The 19455-nt window shown below is 42.0% G+C and overlaps 1 protein-coding gene and 2 gene segments (V, D, J or C); 2 read left to right on the top strand and 1 right to left on the bottom strand.

Moving 5' to 3' along the window:
• Positions 1–818: 818 nt before the first annotated feature.
• Positions 819–2183, bottom strand: LOC128534695 (immunoglobulin kappa constant-like). The segment is given in 3 exon segments: positions 819–1288; positions 1900–1951; positions 2175–2183. Coding segments are annotated over 3 exon segments (381 nt in total).
• LOC128534696 (Ig kappa chain V region 3381-like) lies at positions 2182–2657 on the top strand. The segment is given in 2 exon segments: positions 2182–2230; positions 2329–2657. Coding segments are annotated over 2 exon segments (378 nt in total).
• Positions 2658–3849: 1192 nt separating this feature from the next.
• On the top strand, positions 3850–17707 carry LOC128534594 (uncharacterized). Of its 4 annotated transcripts, XM_053509057.1 has the most exons (10): positions 3850–4597; positions 4668–5013; positions 6493–6560; positions 7002–7050; positions 14686–14847; positions 14964–15112; positions 15378–16021; positions 16115–16270; positions 16656–16748; positions 16992–17707. In XM_053509057.1, the coding sequence occupies exons 7-10, from the start codon at positions 15440–15442 to the stop codon at positions 17187–17189; spliced, it is 1029 nt and encodes a 342-aa protein (XP_053365032.1). In that variant the 5' UTR covers positions 3850–4597; positions 4668–5013; positions 6493–6560; positions 7002–7050; positions 14686–14847; positions 14964–15112; positions 15378–15439; the 3' UTR covers positions 17190–17707. The 4 variants fall into 4 exon arrangements, with proteins under 4 accessions (XP_053365032.1, XP_053365029.1, XP_053365031.1 ...); XM_053509054.1 differs by having other exon boundaries at positions 14964–16021; XM_053509056.1 differs by having other exon boundaries at positions 14964–16021; positions 17003–17707.
• The last annotated feature ends 1748 nt before the right edge of the window (positions 17708–19455 follow it).

Here is a 19455-nt window from a genome sequence, read left to right on the forward strand (position 1 = left end):
TTGAACTATGTTGGTAACGACGGAACTTGCGACCATAGTTGGCTAACGATGCTTTTGGGAAACGCACCCCTGATCAGGCATTTCACCCTGTTAAAGAAGCAGATGTAACTGCAGTATGAGAAGATGCTTTAACATCGCAAACTCACTTTCTGACACAATCAGTGAGAAAGAATCTTTTTACTTCTATTGACTATAATTGTGCAAAAGCATTTTATTAATTCTTCCCTGTACTGAATTTTTAAGCTAAATTCAGCTATTTCAAGCCTCTTTGGATTTCACTAGGGGCTGGTTAGTCAACACTCACACTGTTCCTGCCACCATTTCACAAAAGTCTAAATCACAAATCCATCTTTAACCACTGATAGGATGAGACAGCTGTTAATCAATCACAAATCCATCTACCAGTTCTATGAGTGTGTGTGGTGAGTCATATGTGTGTTATACTGTAGTTCTTATAGATTTGGATTCAGTGGTTTAGTATAAATGTACCACACTGGAATTATAACCTTTAATGTGTCAGGTATCAATAAAATACATCAAAGAACTCTGAGCTTTTAAACATGATAGGGATGAAAGAAGAAGAATAGTCTACATATTAATCCTGTCTTAAGGAGAGAGCAGTGAGGTGTAAGTGAGATTTGCATGAACAGGACTGAAAAGTTTCATTTCTCCCAGAATAGAACAGAAACTTCACCAGATGTTCAACTTCCTTCAGTCAAACTCACTGAAGCACAACACACAGCACTGAATCTACAGCTAATCCCACTCTCTCATCACACTGATCATCACTATTAACTCCAATAAAAGAACAGACAACGTCCAAAACTCAGCTTTATTTCAGCAAAAACTACAGGAAGAGCAACAGGACAGTGAAGAGAGTAAAGACAGAAATGTCAGCATTGTGTAGAATTGAAACTCTATTGTAGATGATCATAAGCAGCTCTATGTTAAACTCTATCTTGGATCCACTAGTCTTCACACTGACTCTTTCTGAACGTGACTGGATGATTGACGTTGTTATGGGAGACCTTACAGCTGAACTCCTCCCCCTTTTCCCAGAGGTCTTTGCTGAGGGTCAGGGTGCTGCTGCGGCTGTAACGGCTGTTCTTCTCTTCTTCTGCGCTGGTCAGAACCCCGTTCTTCACCTCTGAGCCGTCCACTGTCCAGCTCACCAGCGCCCCCTGTGGAGAGTAGCCAGACAGCAGGCAGAGCAGCGAGGCCGATCCCTCAGACAGCTGCAGAGGGGACGGAGGGAGCAGAGACACGGAGGGCTTTACCACGACACCCGCTGGAGAGGAGAAACACACACACATTATAAACACATCATATACACGTCATTTACACACAATTATAAAATATGTTTATAACTTTGTGTAACTGACTGATCTTACAGAGTAATTAAGTCTAATAAAGTCTGACTTCATGACTGAGTTTCATTGAGTATTTTATTATTTAACATCAGTTTCAGTGCAGAGACAAAACACACATGTTCCACACTGTCATTTATCTGGGAAAAATTATTTTACATAACAAATGTTATCACTTTATAGTTCAATCCTTCATCATATTTAACTGCAGCAACTATATTTAATAACTATATTTATTAAATCTTTATTATAGAGTAACTGCAGAGTTATTGCATGTGGAATATATAGCAAGTGGGTAATTATTACATATTTAACATAAATAATTGGAGATTTGTTTAAGATGATTTATATGGAATCTGTTCTGATACTGAAATGTATTCCTCATCAGAGCAGAATAATACACAATAAACATCAATTATACAATAATAAACCAATAATAAACATATATAATTTGTTTAGGTTTGGGTTAAATTATTTCCACAATTAGTAATTCTCTATATGGATTTAGTTTAAAAGAAGAAAACACACTTACTGTTGACGATGAGTTTGGAGCCTCCACCAAAAGTCCACCACAGTGATACATTCTAATAAATCCATCGTACAAAAACCTCCATCACACTGCAGTGCACACACACACACACACACACACACACACACACACACACACACACACACACACACACACACACACACACACACACACACACTTTGCATTAGCAGCCCATGCTTCAGTGCTCTGTGAGTGTTTATAGCCCTGTGACTTTAACACTTCATGACTGAGAGCTGCTGCTCAGCAACTTCACCCACAGCAACCATGACTTTGATCAGCGTCTTCATCTGCACACTGGCCCTCTGGACTCAAGGTGAGAGTTTAACATCAACTCACAGCCTCACACACTTCATTTCATACTAATTCTACAGCACTTTACAGCATAGAAACACAATCTATGTTTCTCTTCAGGATCCAGAGGTCAGGTGACTGTGACTCAGACTCCTTCAGTGCAAACTGTTGCTCCAGGAAACACCGTCACCATCAACTGTAGAACCAGCAGCAGTGTAGCTGGTGGTAACTACCTCGCCTGGTACCAGCAGAAATCCGGAGAAGTTCCTAAACTCCTCATATACAGGGCCACTAGCTTATACACAGGGACTCCAGCTCGTTTCAGTGGCAGTGGATCTGGTACTGACTTCACTCTGACCATCAGAGGAGTCCAGACTGAAGATGCAGGAGATTACTACTGTCAGAGTTACCATTATATCAGTAGTAGTGTTGTGTACACACAGTGTTAGAGCGTGGTACAAAAACCTGGGAGAGTGAGAGAGCACAGAGAAGCACTGCTGCAGCTGGGAGCGACTGCAGGTGCTGAGGGGGAGGATGTGATACAGCACAATCACACACACACACACACACACACACACACACACACATACACACACACACACACACACACACACACTTTTCTTCAAATTAATTATATATTTAAATCTTTTATCCCATTTTAAAAACTTATGGAAATATTTTTTATATTTATATTTTTTGTTGAACACATGATTTACCAAAATAAATCTTCAAAATTAAAAGTAAATTGCTCATAAAAACAGAGACTGACATTTAACTGAACATTTCTTCATTATCCCACCAGTAAAGTGATTTTCTGTATAGAGTTGTTAAAACACAACACAGTTAAGAAGCTCAGCGTTACAACAACAGTGCAGATTATTTGACTAATCACACAAGGTCTTCATCAAACTCTGACCAATCATACACCGCCCAGTCACACGGAACTAAAGTGCACATTAAAGTTACTAACCGAATCTTCTAGATGTTGAATATCAGTCATTTGGCAAAGGAGTGTGCCGCAGGATGTTTAAAGTCACCTGAGTATACGACACAGTGTTAAGGAAAAATTAATAAATAATAACGAGTTGGTGGTTACACAAATGCACTAAGGAAAGAGAACTTGAAAAGAAGAAAGCAAAAGAAAAATAATAAACACTGCAGAAGAGAAAGATGGGATAAGAGCACATGTTTTGAGATTACCTTTTGTTTGGGGGGAAAATAAGAAGTAAGGCGTCACATACTGCTATAAGCCCTGCCTCCACGCTGTGGTAAAATACATTCTCCTTTTAGTTGTGAGATTTAACAGAATTTAATGTGGTGTAGAACACCCTTACCTTAGTGCTGCAAAGTGCTCACGCTTACCAATTAATCCTCACCAACATGTCCACAATCACTCCACGGCCCAACGCTCCCCTCTTATTCCAGGGGGTATTCCAGAAAGCAGGTTATGTGACATACCCGGATAAGTTTGAGGGTAAGTTAGTGATTAACCTCAACTTTCGGTTCCAAAAACGGAGGTAACTTTCTGGGTATGTATGTAACCATAGCAACTTACTCTCTAAAGATAACCTGCTCGGTAGAAGGTTATGTTCCAGGGTAAGTTTGTTTCAGAAGGTTATTCAGCACGGCACGCACTTTTGATGATGATCCCGTGGACGCGGAGGCACAAATTATACGAGGTTTTTTCGCCGGGAGAGAGTTATAAGACCGCGTATTGATGTTTTTTAATTTCCTAATGATTATTTGAAAGAGCGTTATTGGTGTTCAATGGAATCGTTAATTTACTTAACACATCTCTTGAAACCACATATTTATTATATTTATAACGGCATTTTTGTACATATGCAAAAATTTTTTGAGCATATGGGAAAGGCAACTGTATGTCTGGCACTTAAACACTTCTTACACACATGTGTACAGTTCCCTGGACATAAACCTCTGCATGTTATTAGAGGAATTCCACAGAGTGGCAGGTTTGTCCTTTATAGTAAAATCGATTACGCATATTTAATATGTAGTCATACTATGTATATCTACTGTATACATGTATTCATCCTGCACACACACACACTCGATCCTTCCATATATGACTTTCTATTTCAGGGTTTCCAAATGTAATTGGGTGGATTGATGGCAAACACATTCCTATTAAACATTCAATAAATGAGGGAGACGATGTTAATAGGAAAGTTATTCATAGTAGCAATGTACAGGTAACAACCTAATTTCGTGTGCTTAATTTTTTGCCTTGCTAAAGTCCTTAAACTTATTACTTTTTTAATATGTGAGGCAACTCACATCATGACTAATGATGATGCAAAATGGCCAGGATCTGTGCATGATGCCAGAATTCTCCACAAGTCATCATTATGCCAGACATTTCAGCAGGGTATGTTTTGCTGTATTCAACTTTTTTTTTTTTTTATATATATTAGTATTGTACACTTGAATCATTACAGGACAGTACAATGGTTACTTGCTGGGGGACAGAGGACACCCTTGTCTGCCCTATTTAATGACCCCCTACCCTGAACCTGATCCTGGACCACAGACACGCTTTAACCTGGCTCACAGCCGAACACGGGCCGAGGTGGAGATGACCATAGGGATCCTCAAGTCTAGGTTTCAGTGTCTGCGTGGGCTCCGGGTCAGTCCAGAGAGGGCATGCAACATCATAGTGGCTTGTGTTGTGCTGCACAACATTGCCACTATAAGAGGAGAGAGCCACCCTCCTTGTATTGAAGAAGAGGCCCAGAGGAACCTCTACAGATTTTTGCACACAACATGGAAGTGATGGAAGACAGGGTTTGTCAAAATTACTTTTATTAAATTGTTTGCATTGGTCTGCTGCTCAGTTCATTTCTTTATTTCCTGAAAAATAATGAAAGTAAAATGAAATAAAATGTGTTTTTTTTTATGACATTGCTTTATATACACAACACTTTTAACATGCAACAGATTAATATACGCACCTAAAGTTCTCACCTTAAGGCGATGCTCCAGTAATTCTATTTCTAGTGTTGCTTTTTAATGGATAGCCTTTTCTCTTCCATTTAAAGCTGTATAAGGTCCATCTCCATGTCACTTTTTCTTATTTGTTTTTGAAGATGGACCTTATACAGCTCCTTTGCTGGCAACTACACTCAAAAAAATAAACCATGGCATAGTTTACTATTAGGTATTTGCATCCTTTTGAATTTATTTAAATAATCGTTTTTTCAAAAATTATATATTTAGATTACCTAAAATTAATCTAAACCTGCAAATTGTTTAAACTATTAGATTTAATCAGTTAAAAGGCATGAATGTAGTTTACATGAAGCTAGATGTGGAACAAGCCAAATCCAAATAGCTAAATTTTATGAGACTGTTTTACATACAAATTTCGGGAAATAGAAGTGTTTAGAAGCAGAAATGACGTCATGCCATACTCCACTCGGTAGAGGGCGGCAACAGCAGCAGGAGACGAAGGTTCCAATTAACATTTTGCATTAGAACAACGCAGATGGTGGCCTGATTATAAGGTAAGTTACATCTACAGTCATCCTTTTGTAATCTGTTGGTTTCTGAATATATAAGTGTATTATTAGCGTCCAGAATATTACATTACACTAATATTAATACACTGATTATCACATTTTTTGTTAAGTCCATTAGCTAGCTAACTTGCACATGCTGCTAACACATGAGCTAACATTAGTTACTAATTTTTGGCCTGTATTCGACATATTAGTAATTAGAATATATAGAGATGTTTTTTTTTTATGTATATCCGCGTTTACTGACGTAAAAAAAGGATGGTGACATGTGCATTCGTAAATTCAGATTTAAAGTGGTGTGAGGGGTGGGTAATTTTGTAAAGATTAAAATCACAAAATGGCGTTAAATGGTTTCTAAAGCCGTAAAATGATGTAATTTAAAATACGTTTGTACATTGATTGCTTATAATAGAATTAACATTACGTACGTTAGTGACACTATCTAGTGGCTGTGTGCAAGACGCCCTTAGCATCTCGACCATGATGTTTTTATGTTACTCGTTATTTGATGTGGCAGACTGTACAGCCAGACACTGTTGTTTGGCTCTTGTTTTATTTTATGGTTTAATGTCTGAAGGCTAATAAATTCATAAGCGATTTCATAAGCAAAATAAGTTTGGAGTCTTAATAAAAACGTTAACTGTATTTGTTCAATCTAAAACCATTTCTTTCTTTCCTCCCTTTATATATATATATATATATATATATATATATATATATATATATATATAATTTTTTTTAACAGATATCTGATTCATACAGTATAAGCAATCTTTCTGACATCTCTATAGCAGGACCAACCTCCCAGATCTTGTACGTATGCTACAAATATTTTTTTTTGTTTTATTTTAGAAAAATGAATATATCAGATTACAAACAGTGGAAACCATTTTAAATTTTAGGTGAGTCAGCATATTAATAATAAAAAAAAACTAAATGTTTTTAAATGTAAAAACTTAAATGTAATTTTAATACATAGTTAAAAACATATTTGCTTTGTTTGATCTATAGGCTTTAGCGGGTTCTTTAGTTGGTTAAGAAATGACACTGCAATTCTGTGTAGTGTCCCAGGCACTCACCATAACAACCTTAAATAACAACAAATGAGCAGTTAGACATTTTTCACATTATACTTTGTATAATTTATTTTATAATATTCTTATTATTTTGCAGGTAATGTGCTGTAAACTATCCACCTGAAAGCCAGCACTTGTTGGACACAACTGATAATTTTTCTTTTCTCTTTGTTCACAGATATGTGAATGTGGCCATGTAAAGTGTGCAACATTAAACTATCTACGAGGTATGAGTTGCTTAAACATTTTAGGCTGAAACATTTCAACCACGGTTGCAAATGCCGGTATCCCTGCCCATATGCAGATTGCCCATGTACATTCAAAAGTTGGAAGAGCCTTGCAAGGCACACATATGTAGCATGCTCAGCAACAACACATGCTCAGCTAACTACATTCTTGTGTCAGAAGTGTAGTTGTAAGGAACTTTCAAATGAGAAGGACTACTTTTCTCATATAAATCAACATCTTAGGCAGTATGAAACCATAACTTGCATGTTTGAGGGATGTATGTTTGAGACAAACATATATGGTACGTTTAACTCGCATAAAAATCGTAAGCATAATCACCACACTCTAAAAGATTTTAAGGCAGGTGTTGTTAAACAATTTGTTCAGTCTGATGAATCTGGTAGTCCTGAAGATGATTGCCCCTCAACTTCTGCAGACATAGATTTTTTTGCTCCGTCTAATGGAGATAGTAATACAGATACTTCAGAGGATCTTTCAAAAGTAGTCGAACAAAAAATTGCTTTAGTTTTACTAAAGCTGGAAAACGGTTTTCATGTTCCGTCTACAGCAATTAATGAATTACTTGATGAACTTCACTTCTTGTTAAGTAGTGTGTCTGTGCCTATAACTTGCAGCAGTCTCTCTGAATTCTTCAAAAACATAAACCTTGACGTTGATACCTCAATAATTACGGAACTAGCTGATGTACTGTGTAAATCTAATCCTTTGGTGAATGCAATAGGAAAAGGTGGTCCCTTTGGTACAGCTTTGTCATGCACACTCAATCGGCGACCGGCACTAGGACCGGAAGTAGAGCGGTCGCAAATCAGGAAGTATAAGAGGAGTAAACAAACCACGATTCAGCGCTCAGTCATTGAGTTCAGCCCATGTCGGTTCTGGTTGTCCATCATCGGTTCGTGAGTACTCACTTTATTTGGGTTTCGCTTTCTGATCTTGAGTGTGTGTTTATAGGACGCGGGTTAAATTTGTGTTTTTCCCTTGCTCCCCTTCTGTGAGAGTCCTTAGACTAACAAGCGTGGTTATCCTACCTACTCGCTTTTTTCCGCGTTTGGGTTCACCATCCACGCTACATTGGGCTAATCGCTAAAGCTAAGTCTTCTGGTCACCTAGGTTAGTTCATCCTGACAGAATGACTGAGCCAAAAGCGGTGAACCCAGCGGACTACGCGCATCTCTGCGACGTGGTTGACCAGCATGCCGAGCTAATCAATAAGCTAACCGGGGATATCGCTACTCTGCGCCAGAGCGTCCAAGATGTCGCGGCCTTGCGCCGCGAGGTCGCGGAGCTCAGGCGGGAGAACGCGGATCTCTGGGCGGCTGTTGACAGCGCGGCGAGCCGGCCTCCCGTCGCGGCGGTCGCGGCTCCGCATCACCCCGCCCCCCCCCCTTCTACTGATGTCTTTCTTGCTTTACCAGAAAAATGGAATGGCACGGACGGGAAATGTAGTGTGTTCTTAACAGCGCTCGATCTGGTGTTTGAGTTTAATTCCACCAAATACTCCACCGATCGGCTACGCATTGCTCTTCTCGTTTCGTTGCTAACTGGGCAGGCAGCAGAGTGGGCCACGGCAGTGATTAAATCAGACTCAGACACCGCCCATTCTTATAATGAATTCACACGCCAACTTCGACTCACCTTCGAACACCCTGCGGGCGAGGTGGAGACCGACACCAAGCTCTATCACCTGCGGCAGGGTGGATTGTCCGTGAGCCGCTACACCGCTGAATTCAGAACCCTCGCCGTGCAGACATCTTGGGGAGACGCCGCGCTCCGGACATCCTACTACGAGGGGCTGGCGTCACGCATAAAGGACGAGCTTGCCGGACGAGAGCTTCCAGCCACGCTGGAGGGACTAATCCAGCTAGCCCTCCGCATCGACCAGCGCCTCCTCTCTCGTCCGAAGCCAGCCCCGAGGACCCTGCCGCCTGCTTTCACCTCTCACCATCCTACACCTCCTTCACCGACCATTTTCACTGCTGCCACCACTGGACCTGTCGGATCTCCACCTCCTGCCGTGGTTGACACCGGAGCCGGGGAACCCATGCAATTAGGACGCGCCTCCCTGACTACCGCAGAACGTGCACGCCGGTATCGAGAGGGGTTGTGTGCTTATTGTGGGTCCGCGACACACCACCGGGCGATCTGTCCTCTTCGTCCGGGAAACGCGCAGCCCCGGTGAGCCGGAGGAGAGACTCACCGGGCTCCCTCCAAATCTCCAGCACCATCAACACAACCACCTCTCGTCTTACTATTCAGGTAATCCTCCAGTTTGGCCACAAACGAGTCAGAAGTGCAGCGTTCATCGACTCCGGCGCCGCCGGCAACTTCATTGACTCCACTTATGCCAAAGAACTGGGGGTAAAAATTGAGGCGTTATCCCAGCCAGTGCAAATCACCTCCGTCGACGGTCGGCCTCTGTCATCTAGCCCCATCACCCACCAGACTCAGACCATCACCCTCATCATCAACCAACACCGCGAACCCATCCAATTCCACCTCACCTCCATTTCCTCACCTCCCATCATTTTCGGATACCCCTGGCTGCTACAACATGACCCTCTCATTTCATGGACAAAAAATAAAATCCTTCAGTGGGGGCCGACCTGCACTGAGCTGTGCCTACGGGACCCAGCTGGGACGTGTTCCACGGAGTCCGAGGCCCCCGATGTCGACACCAACGCTATTCCTTCCGCCTACCGTGACCTGGCTGTAGTCTTTTGTAAACGAAAAGCTACTCACCTTCCACCACATCGCCCTTACGACCTGGCGATAGAGCTGCAGCCAGGTTCTGTTCCCCCCCGCGGCCACCTGTACTCACTGTCGGCGGCTGAGACACAGGCGATGGAGGAATACGTCGCCAGTGCCCTTCGCCATGGAACCATCCGGCCCTCTTCGTCACCAGCGGCCGCCGGCTTCTTCTTCGTGAAGAAGAAAGGAGGAGAACTTCGCCCATGTGTCGACTATCGGGGGTTGAATAAAATCACCATCAAAAACCGACATCCGTTGCCGCTCACCAACTCAGCCCTGGACGCCCTCTCTGGTGCCACCGTGTTCACGAAGTTGGACCTCCGGAGCGCCTACAACTTGGTGCGCATCAGAGAGGGTGATGAGTGGAAAACGGCCTTCATCACTCCCACAGGACATTATGAGAGCCTGGTCATCCCCTTTGGACTATGCAATGCACCCTCGGCCTTCCAACAATTCATAAACGATGTCCTGAGAGACATGTTAGGCCGATGGGTGTTTGTATATTTAGACGACATCCTCATCTACTCTCGCACCACCGAAGAACATATCCAACATGTACGGGCAGTTCTCAAGAGATTGCTCGCTCACCAGCTGTACTGTAAGTTGGAAAAGTGTGCTTTTCACCAGCACTCCACCACGTTCCTGGGTTTTGTCATCTCGTCCCAGGGTGTGGCCATGGATCCGCAGAAACTGGAAGCTGTCCGTCTTTGGCCCCTACCCAGGACGCTCAAACAGCTCCAACGGTTTCTGGGGTTTGCGAATTTCTATCGTCGCTTTATCCGGGGCTACAGTACAGTTGCAGCACCACTAACCAGTCTGACCAGGCCCTCCTCCCATCCCTTTCATCTCACTCCTGAAGCCATCTCCGCCTTCCAAGAACTCTGTCATCGCTTCACCACGGCACCCATTCTTCTTCACCCAGATGCCAACCAACCGTTCGTTGTAGAGGTGGACGCGTCAGATGTGGGCGCTGGCGCTGTTCTCTCTCAGCGAGGTCCAGACCAGAAGCTACACCCCTGTGGCTTCTTCTCCAAGAAATTCGACCCCACTCAGCAGCGATACGGAGTAGGGGACCGCGAGCTGTTGGCCATAAAGTGGGCCTTGGAGGAATGGCGTCACTGGCTCCAGGGCGCCAGTGAGCCGTTCATGGTCTGGACGGATCATCAAAACCTCATCACCATCCGGAATCTAAAACAACTCAACCCACGACAGGCACGGTGGGCATTGTTTTTTGAACACTTCAATTTCCATCTGTCGTACCGCCCGGGCTCCAAGAACACCAAGGCCGACGCCCTCTCTCGCCAACAAGAAGAGGAGATGCCCCGGGCGGACCCCGTGCCTGTCATCCCCACCTCACGGATCATTGCACCCATCCACTGGGACATAGAGACAAGGGTTCGCCAGGCTCAGGCTGCGGAGACTGGGCCGGCAGGTGCGCCGCCTGGACGACTCTTTGTTCCTCAGCGTCTGGTCCCCGAAGTTCTCCAGTGGGGCCACTCCTCGCCCGTCGCAGGACACCCAGGGACTCGGCGCACATTACAGTTTGTGAGACGGGCATTCTGGTGGCCCACCATGAGAAGGGACGTCGAAGAGTTCGTTCAGGCGTGCCCGGTGTGCGCCAGGGCCAAGGACACCAATCAGCCTACTGCCGGAGAGCTCCAGCCTTTACCCGTTCCCCGACGGCCCTGGACGCACATCGCCTTAGACTTCATCACGGGCCTGCCGGTTTCAGAAGGAAAAGACACCATCCTAACCATTATCGACCGGTTCTCCAAAGCCGTGCACCTGGTGGCCCTCACCGGACTCCCATCAGCCAAAAACACTGCCGAGTTGATTTTGGAACACGTAGTCCGCCTGCATGGGTTCCCCAAGGACATCGTCTCGGACAGAGGGCCCCAGTTCACCGCCCGGTTCTGGAAGGCCTTCTGCCGTCTGATCAACTCCACCTGCAGTCTGTCCTCCGGCTACCACCCCCAGACTAACGGTCAGACGGAACGGGCCAACCAACAACTGGAGCGCTACCTGAGGTGTTTTGTTTCGGATCGCCAGCGCTCCTGGGCCCGCTACCTCAAATGGGCCGAGCTATCCCACAACCTCCACGTCTCCTCAGCTACCAACCTAAGTCCATTTGAGGTATGCTATGGTTTCCAACCTCCGATGTTCGACCATCAAGAACCGGAGGTTGATGTACCATCGGCCCAACAGTTGGTCCGTAGGTGTCGGCGGTTGTGGAACCAAGCCAACCTCGCCATCCAACGTGCCAATACCACCTACGTCGCCCAGCATCGCCGCCGACACCCTCCGGGACGATTGTACCACGTAGGTGACAAGGTATGGCTCTCCACAAGGAATCTGCACCTACACACAGAATCCCGCAAGCTATCTCCCAGGTTCATCGGCCCATACCGCATCACCCACCGGATAAACCCTGTCACCTACCGGCTCCAGCTGCCTGCGGCGCTCCGGATCCACCCAGTTTTCCACACCTCCCAACTAAAACACTTCACCACCTCTCCAATGAATCCACCCACCCCCCCTGCTCCTCCTCCCCGGATTATCGACGGTGGTCCCGCTTACACCGTGCGCCGGATCCTCGACTCACGCCCTCGGGGCAGGGGCACCCAGTACCTGGTTGATTGGGAAGGCTACGGCCCCGAGGAACGATCCTGGATTCCGTCCCGGTTCATTCTCGACCCCGAATTAATCCGGGACTACCGTCGTCGGGTATCCTCCACCCCAGGACCGTCAGGAGCCGGTCCTGGACAGGGGGGTACTGTCATGCACACTCAATCGGCGACCGGCACTAGGACCGGAAGTAGAGCGGTCGCAAATCAGGAAGTATAAGAGGAGTAAACAAACCACGATTCAGCGCTCAGTCATTGAGTTCAGCCCATGTCGGTTCTGGTTGTCCATCATCGGTTCGTGAGTACTCACTTTATTTGGGTTTCGCTTTCTGATCTTGAGTGTGTGTTTATAGGACGCGGGTTAAATTTGTGTTTTTCCCTTGCTCCCCTTCTGTGAGAGTCCTTAGACTAACAAGCGTGGTTATCCTACCTACTCGCTTTTTTCCGCGTTTGGGTTCACCATCCACGCTACATTGGGCTAATCGCTAAAGCTAAGTCTTCTGGTCACCTAGGTTAGTTCATCCTGACAAGCTTATAAGAGAAAGGAGTATTATAAGGACTTGTTAAATATTGTAGAGCCGGTGGAATTTATTTTGGACCAAAAAAATTTTCAATACATCCCAATATTGCAGCCTTTGCAGCAGCTACTTGGTTGTACTGAAGTGTTAAACAGTGTCGTTAATAGCCACAAAGCACAGGAAAGTACTACAGACCAGGTGGAGAATCGTCAGTATCACTCTGTACGCGACGGTGTGTACTTCAAGGAAAATCCCTTTCTGTCAGGTGATGAATTGCGTATTTGTTTAACTTTATACATAGATGATTTTGAACTATGTAATCCGCTGGGCACGTCACGTAAAAAACACAAGTTGTGTAGTGTATACTGGATCCTCAATAACTTGCCACCAGGCTGTCATTCAGCACTCTCTTCAATTTATTTAACACTTTTAGGCAAAAGTAATGATGTAAAGCTATACGGCTATGGAAAAGTACTAGAACCACTTTTGCAAGACCTTTGTGTTTTAGAAGAGCATGGTGTGTTCATCTCAAAACTTGGAAAGTTTGTCAAAGGAACAGTCCACAGTGTTGTAGCTGATAACTTGGGAGCCCACAGTTTGGCTGGTTTTGTCGAGAGTTTCTCTGGCCAGTATGTTTGTCGCTTTTGTACTGCTCAGAAACTAGATATTCAGTCAAAGGATGTTCAGTCAGGTGATTTTGTGCTTCGAACAAAAGAAATACATGATGCACATGTGAAGTCTGCACAGGAAACTAAAACAAATTGCTTTGGTGTAAAGAGAGCCTGTGTTTTAACAGAAAATCTTAACCATTTTCATGTTAGCACAGGCTTTCCCCCCGATTTAGTGCATGATTTATTAGAGGGTGTTGTCCCTTTTGAACTGGCACATTGTTTCAGTGTGCTCATCTCTAGGAAATATTTTAATCTTGAATGCCTTAACACACGCATCCTCAAATTTCCTTACAAGTGGAGTGACAAGAAAAATCAATCTCACATCATACCACACAATTACTCATCCAGGAAGACAATCGGGGGTAATGCCCATGAGAATTGGAACTTAATACGATTGCTTCCATTTCTAATTGGAGACTTGGTACCAGAGGATGAGCTTGCGTGGCAGGTCATTTTGGATCTGAAAGAAATTGTACAGTTAGCTGTGGCACCTGCTCACACTGACGAGACAATAGCCTATCTTGACATCAGAGTGTCTGAACACAGACAGAGACTACTTCAGCTCAACCCAATGGTAAAGCTTTTACCAAAGCACCATTATCTTGAGCATTACGCGCACCTGATTGGGTGCTTTGGGCCTCTTGTTGGCATATGGACACTTCGATTTAAAGCAAAACATAGCTTTTTTAAACAAGTCGCCAGGCACACAAATAATTTCAGGAATATCGCACACACACTGGCAGCCAAACATCAGCAATTCATCAGTTATCACTTATATTCGCACAGTTTCAATACATCACATTTGCAAGTTACAAAGGTTTCCACAGTACAGGTTGATGTTTTGAATAAGGAAGTTGTGTTGGCTCTCAGGCAGAAGTATCCAGACATCAGTCAAGTTCATCTTGCAAAAAGTGTTACAACTAGGGGAATCCATTACAACATTGGAATGTTAGTTGCATGTGGTTCAACTGCTGGAATTCCTGAATTTGCAGAAATTCTACAAATGTGCATAAAGAGAGATGAGCTGACCTTTATTGTTCGCTTATTGTCAGCTTGGTATAGAGACCATTTTGGAGCCTTTGAGTTCACTTATTCACCTGGTAAAGAGATTGCCCTGGTTTGCCTTGAGGAGCTGACTGATTCTTATCCACTTGTGGCCTATACGGTTGGCTCTAAGCGAATGGTGACTCTGAAGAGACATATCGTCATTAAAGGTATGCTTTACTCATTTAACTTGCAGTGCAAGTTAAAAGTATTTAGTAACTTTTACATGTTAATATTTTATTTGTTATTTGAGGTAATTCCTATCTTGTTTGGATCTGATTTCTAGATTAAATCAGGATGACCGGACCAGTTAGCTTTAGAGTTCTTTTTGGAGGGGAAGATGATGCAAGAAAACTCACCGTTGCATCTGGAATGCCGAAATCTGTGGATGAATTGGCTCGTGAAATTACAACATACTTTGGACTGACAGAGCAGGTTAGGCTTCAGTACAGAGATGTTGAGTTCGGAAATGAATTTTTAAATCTCTCCTCAATTTCAGACATTCAAGATCGAAGCACTTTGAAAGTCATATACTTTCCTTGTGAGTCTACCAGCTCTGTAATGTCCTTAGCTTCACTCACTGAAGATACCTGCTTCACATTCCCAGTGACGCTCTCAAGCTTCTCATCGCAAGAACCAAATGATTCTTCATCTGTTGACTCCAGTAGCACAAATGAAACTGTAATTTTGTCATCTCCAGAGTCGCGATCTTGCACTTGGCCTGAAGTCTTTGTAGTTCCACGCTTTTCATATTGTGCAGAGATGCAGCTCCAGAAGGGAAATTCTGATTTCAGTGTTAATGGAACTGTCCTGTCTCTTACCCCCAAAATCAGATCTGATATTCTTGAGGGTCTTGCAGAAGAAATTATTAAGTACACTGCATATCCAAGGGATGATCAGTTTGAGAAAGTTGCTGAGGCATTAATACAGACCCATCCATGTTTGCACGAGAAAGGAACTCCCACTGGGTATTCTGGATGGAAACACTACATTAAGATCAAAATGATGAACTTCCGCACCAAGCTTGGCCGAGCTGGACACCCTGAAGTCACTGTCAACTCCCTTAAACACAAACAGAAAGGCCAGGGAAAACCAGCTGCAAACATAAAAAAGCCCCGCAAGGCAGAGGTTAATTTCTGTCCAAACCATCCCAGAGGCGAAACCCCAAACAGCCTGGAAGCAGAAAGGGCTGCTATTTTGACCGAGGTAAAAAAGCAGAATAACGAGACCGTTATCAAGGAAAAGATGCATCGTACCTTCTCATACAGACGTCAAGAAATTCTTCAGGAACCAATGATTACAGAGGTCCGAAACAGATGCCCAGCACTTTTCCAAGTTGGAGAAGTAAGTGTAGTAACCCGTATGTTTAAAATGGATTCATATTGTTACAGGCCTCGTTTCAAGTGAAGAACATCCTGTTCTTTTACTCTTTTTCAGATCAACTTGGAGTTCATGCGTATAACAACTGTTCCTCTGACATCCAAGTTTATTGGTCAACTGGACAAATACACTGATGACCTGCTGAAGGTTTTCCTTCACAAAGGAGGAACTGCAGGACAGAAAATCGGCAGGATAATGGCACTGACAGCTGAAGTAAGTGTTTTTTCTTTGTTTTTAATGTATTCCACTAGTCACTCATCATGACTGGGTTTTAGAAACATTGCTTTGACATAAACAGAGACAAACATTTTTACACGCTTAAAATCATTTATTTGATTAGTGGGGACATCCTAATCTTACTAGCACACCTATTCAAAATAATTTATTGGCCTAATTGTTTAAATATAGTATTGTTAGATAATTATACATAGCATTGTGATGAAAAATAAGTATACAATATATAAGAAAAACTACAAATTCCCATTAAAAATAAGGTATTTGATTAAGATAATTGAGTCTTTATACTTGAAATTCAGCATTATTTAAACTGTAAATCAGATACTAATGTTGTTTTTTTGGGGGGATCGTTTTGTTTGAGAATGAAGACATAAACATCAAGCAGGACTGCATCCTAAGGAGCTTGAGTGTCTACCTTAATGAGGATCTTGAGACACTTGTCAAAGAATTTGTGGTAAGTTTATGTTAAAATACTCTATGTTAGAATAATTTATGTATAATTTTTTTATAGTAATGTTAAATTAATTTTTCAGGAGTTAAAAAAAATAAAACTCGTATTATCATTGCTGCATTTTATTTGTAATGTACTAGTGTTCAAAACAAATACAGTATACAAGCCAGTAACGACATTACATAATTTTATTTAGTGTCTGAAAATATATATTTTCACAACTCATTCTCTTTGTTTTTTCTCCAGGACTGTGAAAGTTCAGAGGCTGAGTCGGGGATTGCACAGACAACCATGGGCATCTATGTCATTCGGGCAGAGGGTGCTGGTCCTGGAGATGAGCCAACTGATGTTGGTGTGGTGCTTGAAGGTGTGGAAGTTCTGCGAAACTTAAAAAATGTCACACTTGTGATGTGTGATGCTTTTTGGACTCATATATGCACTTAACCTAAACTACCCAAAGGACCTTAAATGCACATTCGAAGTGTTTCAGAAAGTCTTCATGGAACTGGATACCACCAAACTGTCTCCAAAAGTCCAAGGATTGAAAATTAAGATGCTTCAGTGATTTTACTTTTTTTAACATTTGTTCCTCCTTCGAAGCAGGTGGGTTAACTTGTTCTGTTTGTAAACTTAGTATTTTAAAAGTTGAACGTTATTTATTTCATGTAGGATGTTTGTTCAATACATCTGTGATATTAACATACACAAAAAAGTGTGAAGCAAAGACACTCAATTTTATTTTGTTGATTTTCAATAGATTTTTATTTATTTATTTCTTTTTATTTGTTTTTTATTATTCACTGGCAACACAATTCTAAATGTAAACACTCTGTATGTTTAATACAAGCAGTGCTGTTAACAGGTTCTTTCTACCTTGAATTTTCTATATTAGGTAATGTATCTGTAGCACTGGCTAAGGTTTAGCACATTTTTTGTTGTTTTTGTTGTTCTCAAAATATGCTTAGAAGCATTAAAACAAGGTGTTTCTACTGTTTTTGTTTGTGTGTGTGATTTTGCTGCAGCATATTGTGATTTAGGGAGGAAAAAGAAATGTATAATATGTATTAAAATACATTGGGTTTATTAATTAAGAATATATAAATATGATGCATTTAAAATAATTTGGGTTAATTATGTAATAATACATAATGTTCTTTCTTATAAATTGATACTATTACTTAAATCTTAGTCTTGCGCATTTAATTTACATATGACTTGTAAATAGGAATCACAAAGTTTATTTGTTTGATTAAGTTAAAATATATGTAATCCAAATGGATGGAAATTCTACATGCAATCAAAATCCATAAATCTTATTTATTACGCCTAAATATATTTTATGCATTTAAAACAAATTGGATTTATTGGTACTATTATTAGTTACTTAATTCATTTACATAAGGTTTAATAGTTCATTTAGGTTAAAAATATGTAATCAAATTGGATGGAAATTCTACATGCAATTGAAATACATAAATCCTATGAATTGGGCCTAAATATTTTTTTGAGTGTAGGAAGGAAACTAGGATTTATTATTAAAAATAATTAAATAAATAAAATTCAGTCAGACAATAAAATTAAAATATGGACAACTGCACACAAATTCTTACATTGATTAGATTGTGCATTGAGGTTAAAGGACCTTCATCCGTGGGTAAATCCCCAGGTATGTACTGTGAAAGCACAATGACAGTTTGTTACTCTAATGTAAAAAGGTTAGACGGGCTTCAGTCTTCTGTCTATTACTGTAACTCCATGACAGAAAGAATAAGTAAATCTTGTTAAATAAATAGTTCAGTGATCGTGTAATCAAATATTACCTTTTTGCAGAACGTTTTTGTGTTTAATTTTCACTCGGCTTCTGGCTCCAGAAGGATTACACCTTATTAAATAAGAACCATAAATTCCTAGTCAGTATACATTGGTATTTTAACCTAAAGAAATGAATAGCAGGAAAAGTAAAGGCTTTCATTTAACAGCCAAAAGGATGCGGAAGGGATGTTAAATTTTTTTGTATTATAATAAAAGGGGAGGCGATGTTAATTTTGCAATTTAATACACTCACGCATTTACTCTGTCTTTTATTTTTTGCCATGCCGGCTCTCTTTCTTTAGCCGATGCAGCCGTATTGCTTTATTTCATTATTATAGGCTTGAATTCCTCATATGCGCGCATTAAAACCTGTGAAGTACGTCGCTCTCTTTTTTTCACTTTGATTTTCCATTTTGACTCGTGAAATCTGTGATCTATTGTCTTTATAAATGCACCGTGCACGCGCACTAACTCTGGGTAACCAGTAGAGGGTTGATGAAACTTACTCTTATCAGGTGTTTTGGAACCGACATACTTGCGGTATGCGGGTTTGGGGTTAATCAACCCAGAGGTTAAGATTAACCAAATGGTAAGTTAACCAAGCTTTCTGGAATACCCCCCTGTTGGTGCTCCCACACTTAACAACATATTCAGTGGTGCCTTATTGAAGCACCTCCTCATAACCCAATTGTATATTCTCTCTTACAGAGTAACGTCAAAGACTGTTTCACTACAGTACATCTATTCAAACTTTATTGACCTTAAAAACCTCAAAAAATCTTTTTCACCATCACTGGGTTTTTTAATACAACAACAACAACAACAACAACAACAAAACACAAAGTACAATGTATAATGTGTGATGTGGGCTAATGTTCAGTACAGTCGCTGTTCGCAC

The sequence above is a fragment of the Clarias gariepinus genome, chromosome 12 (assembly GCF_024256425.1).
Source record: "Clarias gariepinus isolate MV-2021 ecotype Netherlands chromosome 12, CGAR_prim_01v2, whole genome shotgun sequence".
NCBI classification, from domain to species: domain Eukaryota; kingdom Metazoa; phylum Chordata; class Actinopteri; order Siluriformes; family Clariidae; genus Clarias; species Clarias gariepinus.

What these genes read in the sequence shown, in the direction of transcription:
- LOC128534594 (XM_053509054.1), top strand. Translation starts at nt 14,975, where the DNA reads ATGACCGGACCAGTTAGCTTTAGAGTTCTTTTTGGAGGGGAAGATGAT. An exon ending in TAATGGCACTGACAGCTGAA is followed by an intron (nt 16,271 to 16,655) that starts GTAAGTGTTTTT and finishes GTTTTGTTTGAG; the next exon opens with AATGAAGACATAAACATCAA. An exon ending in CACTTGTCAAAGAATTTGTG is followed by an intron (nt 16,749 to 16,991) that starts GTAAGTTTATGT and finishes TTTTTTCTCCAG; the next exon opens with GACTGTGAAAGTTCAGAGGC.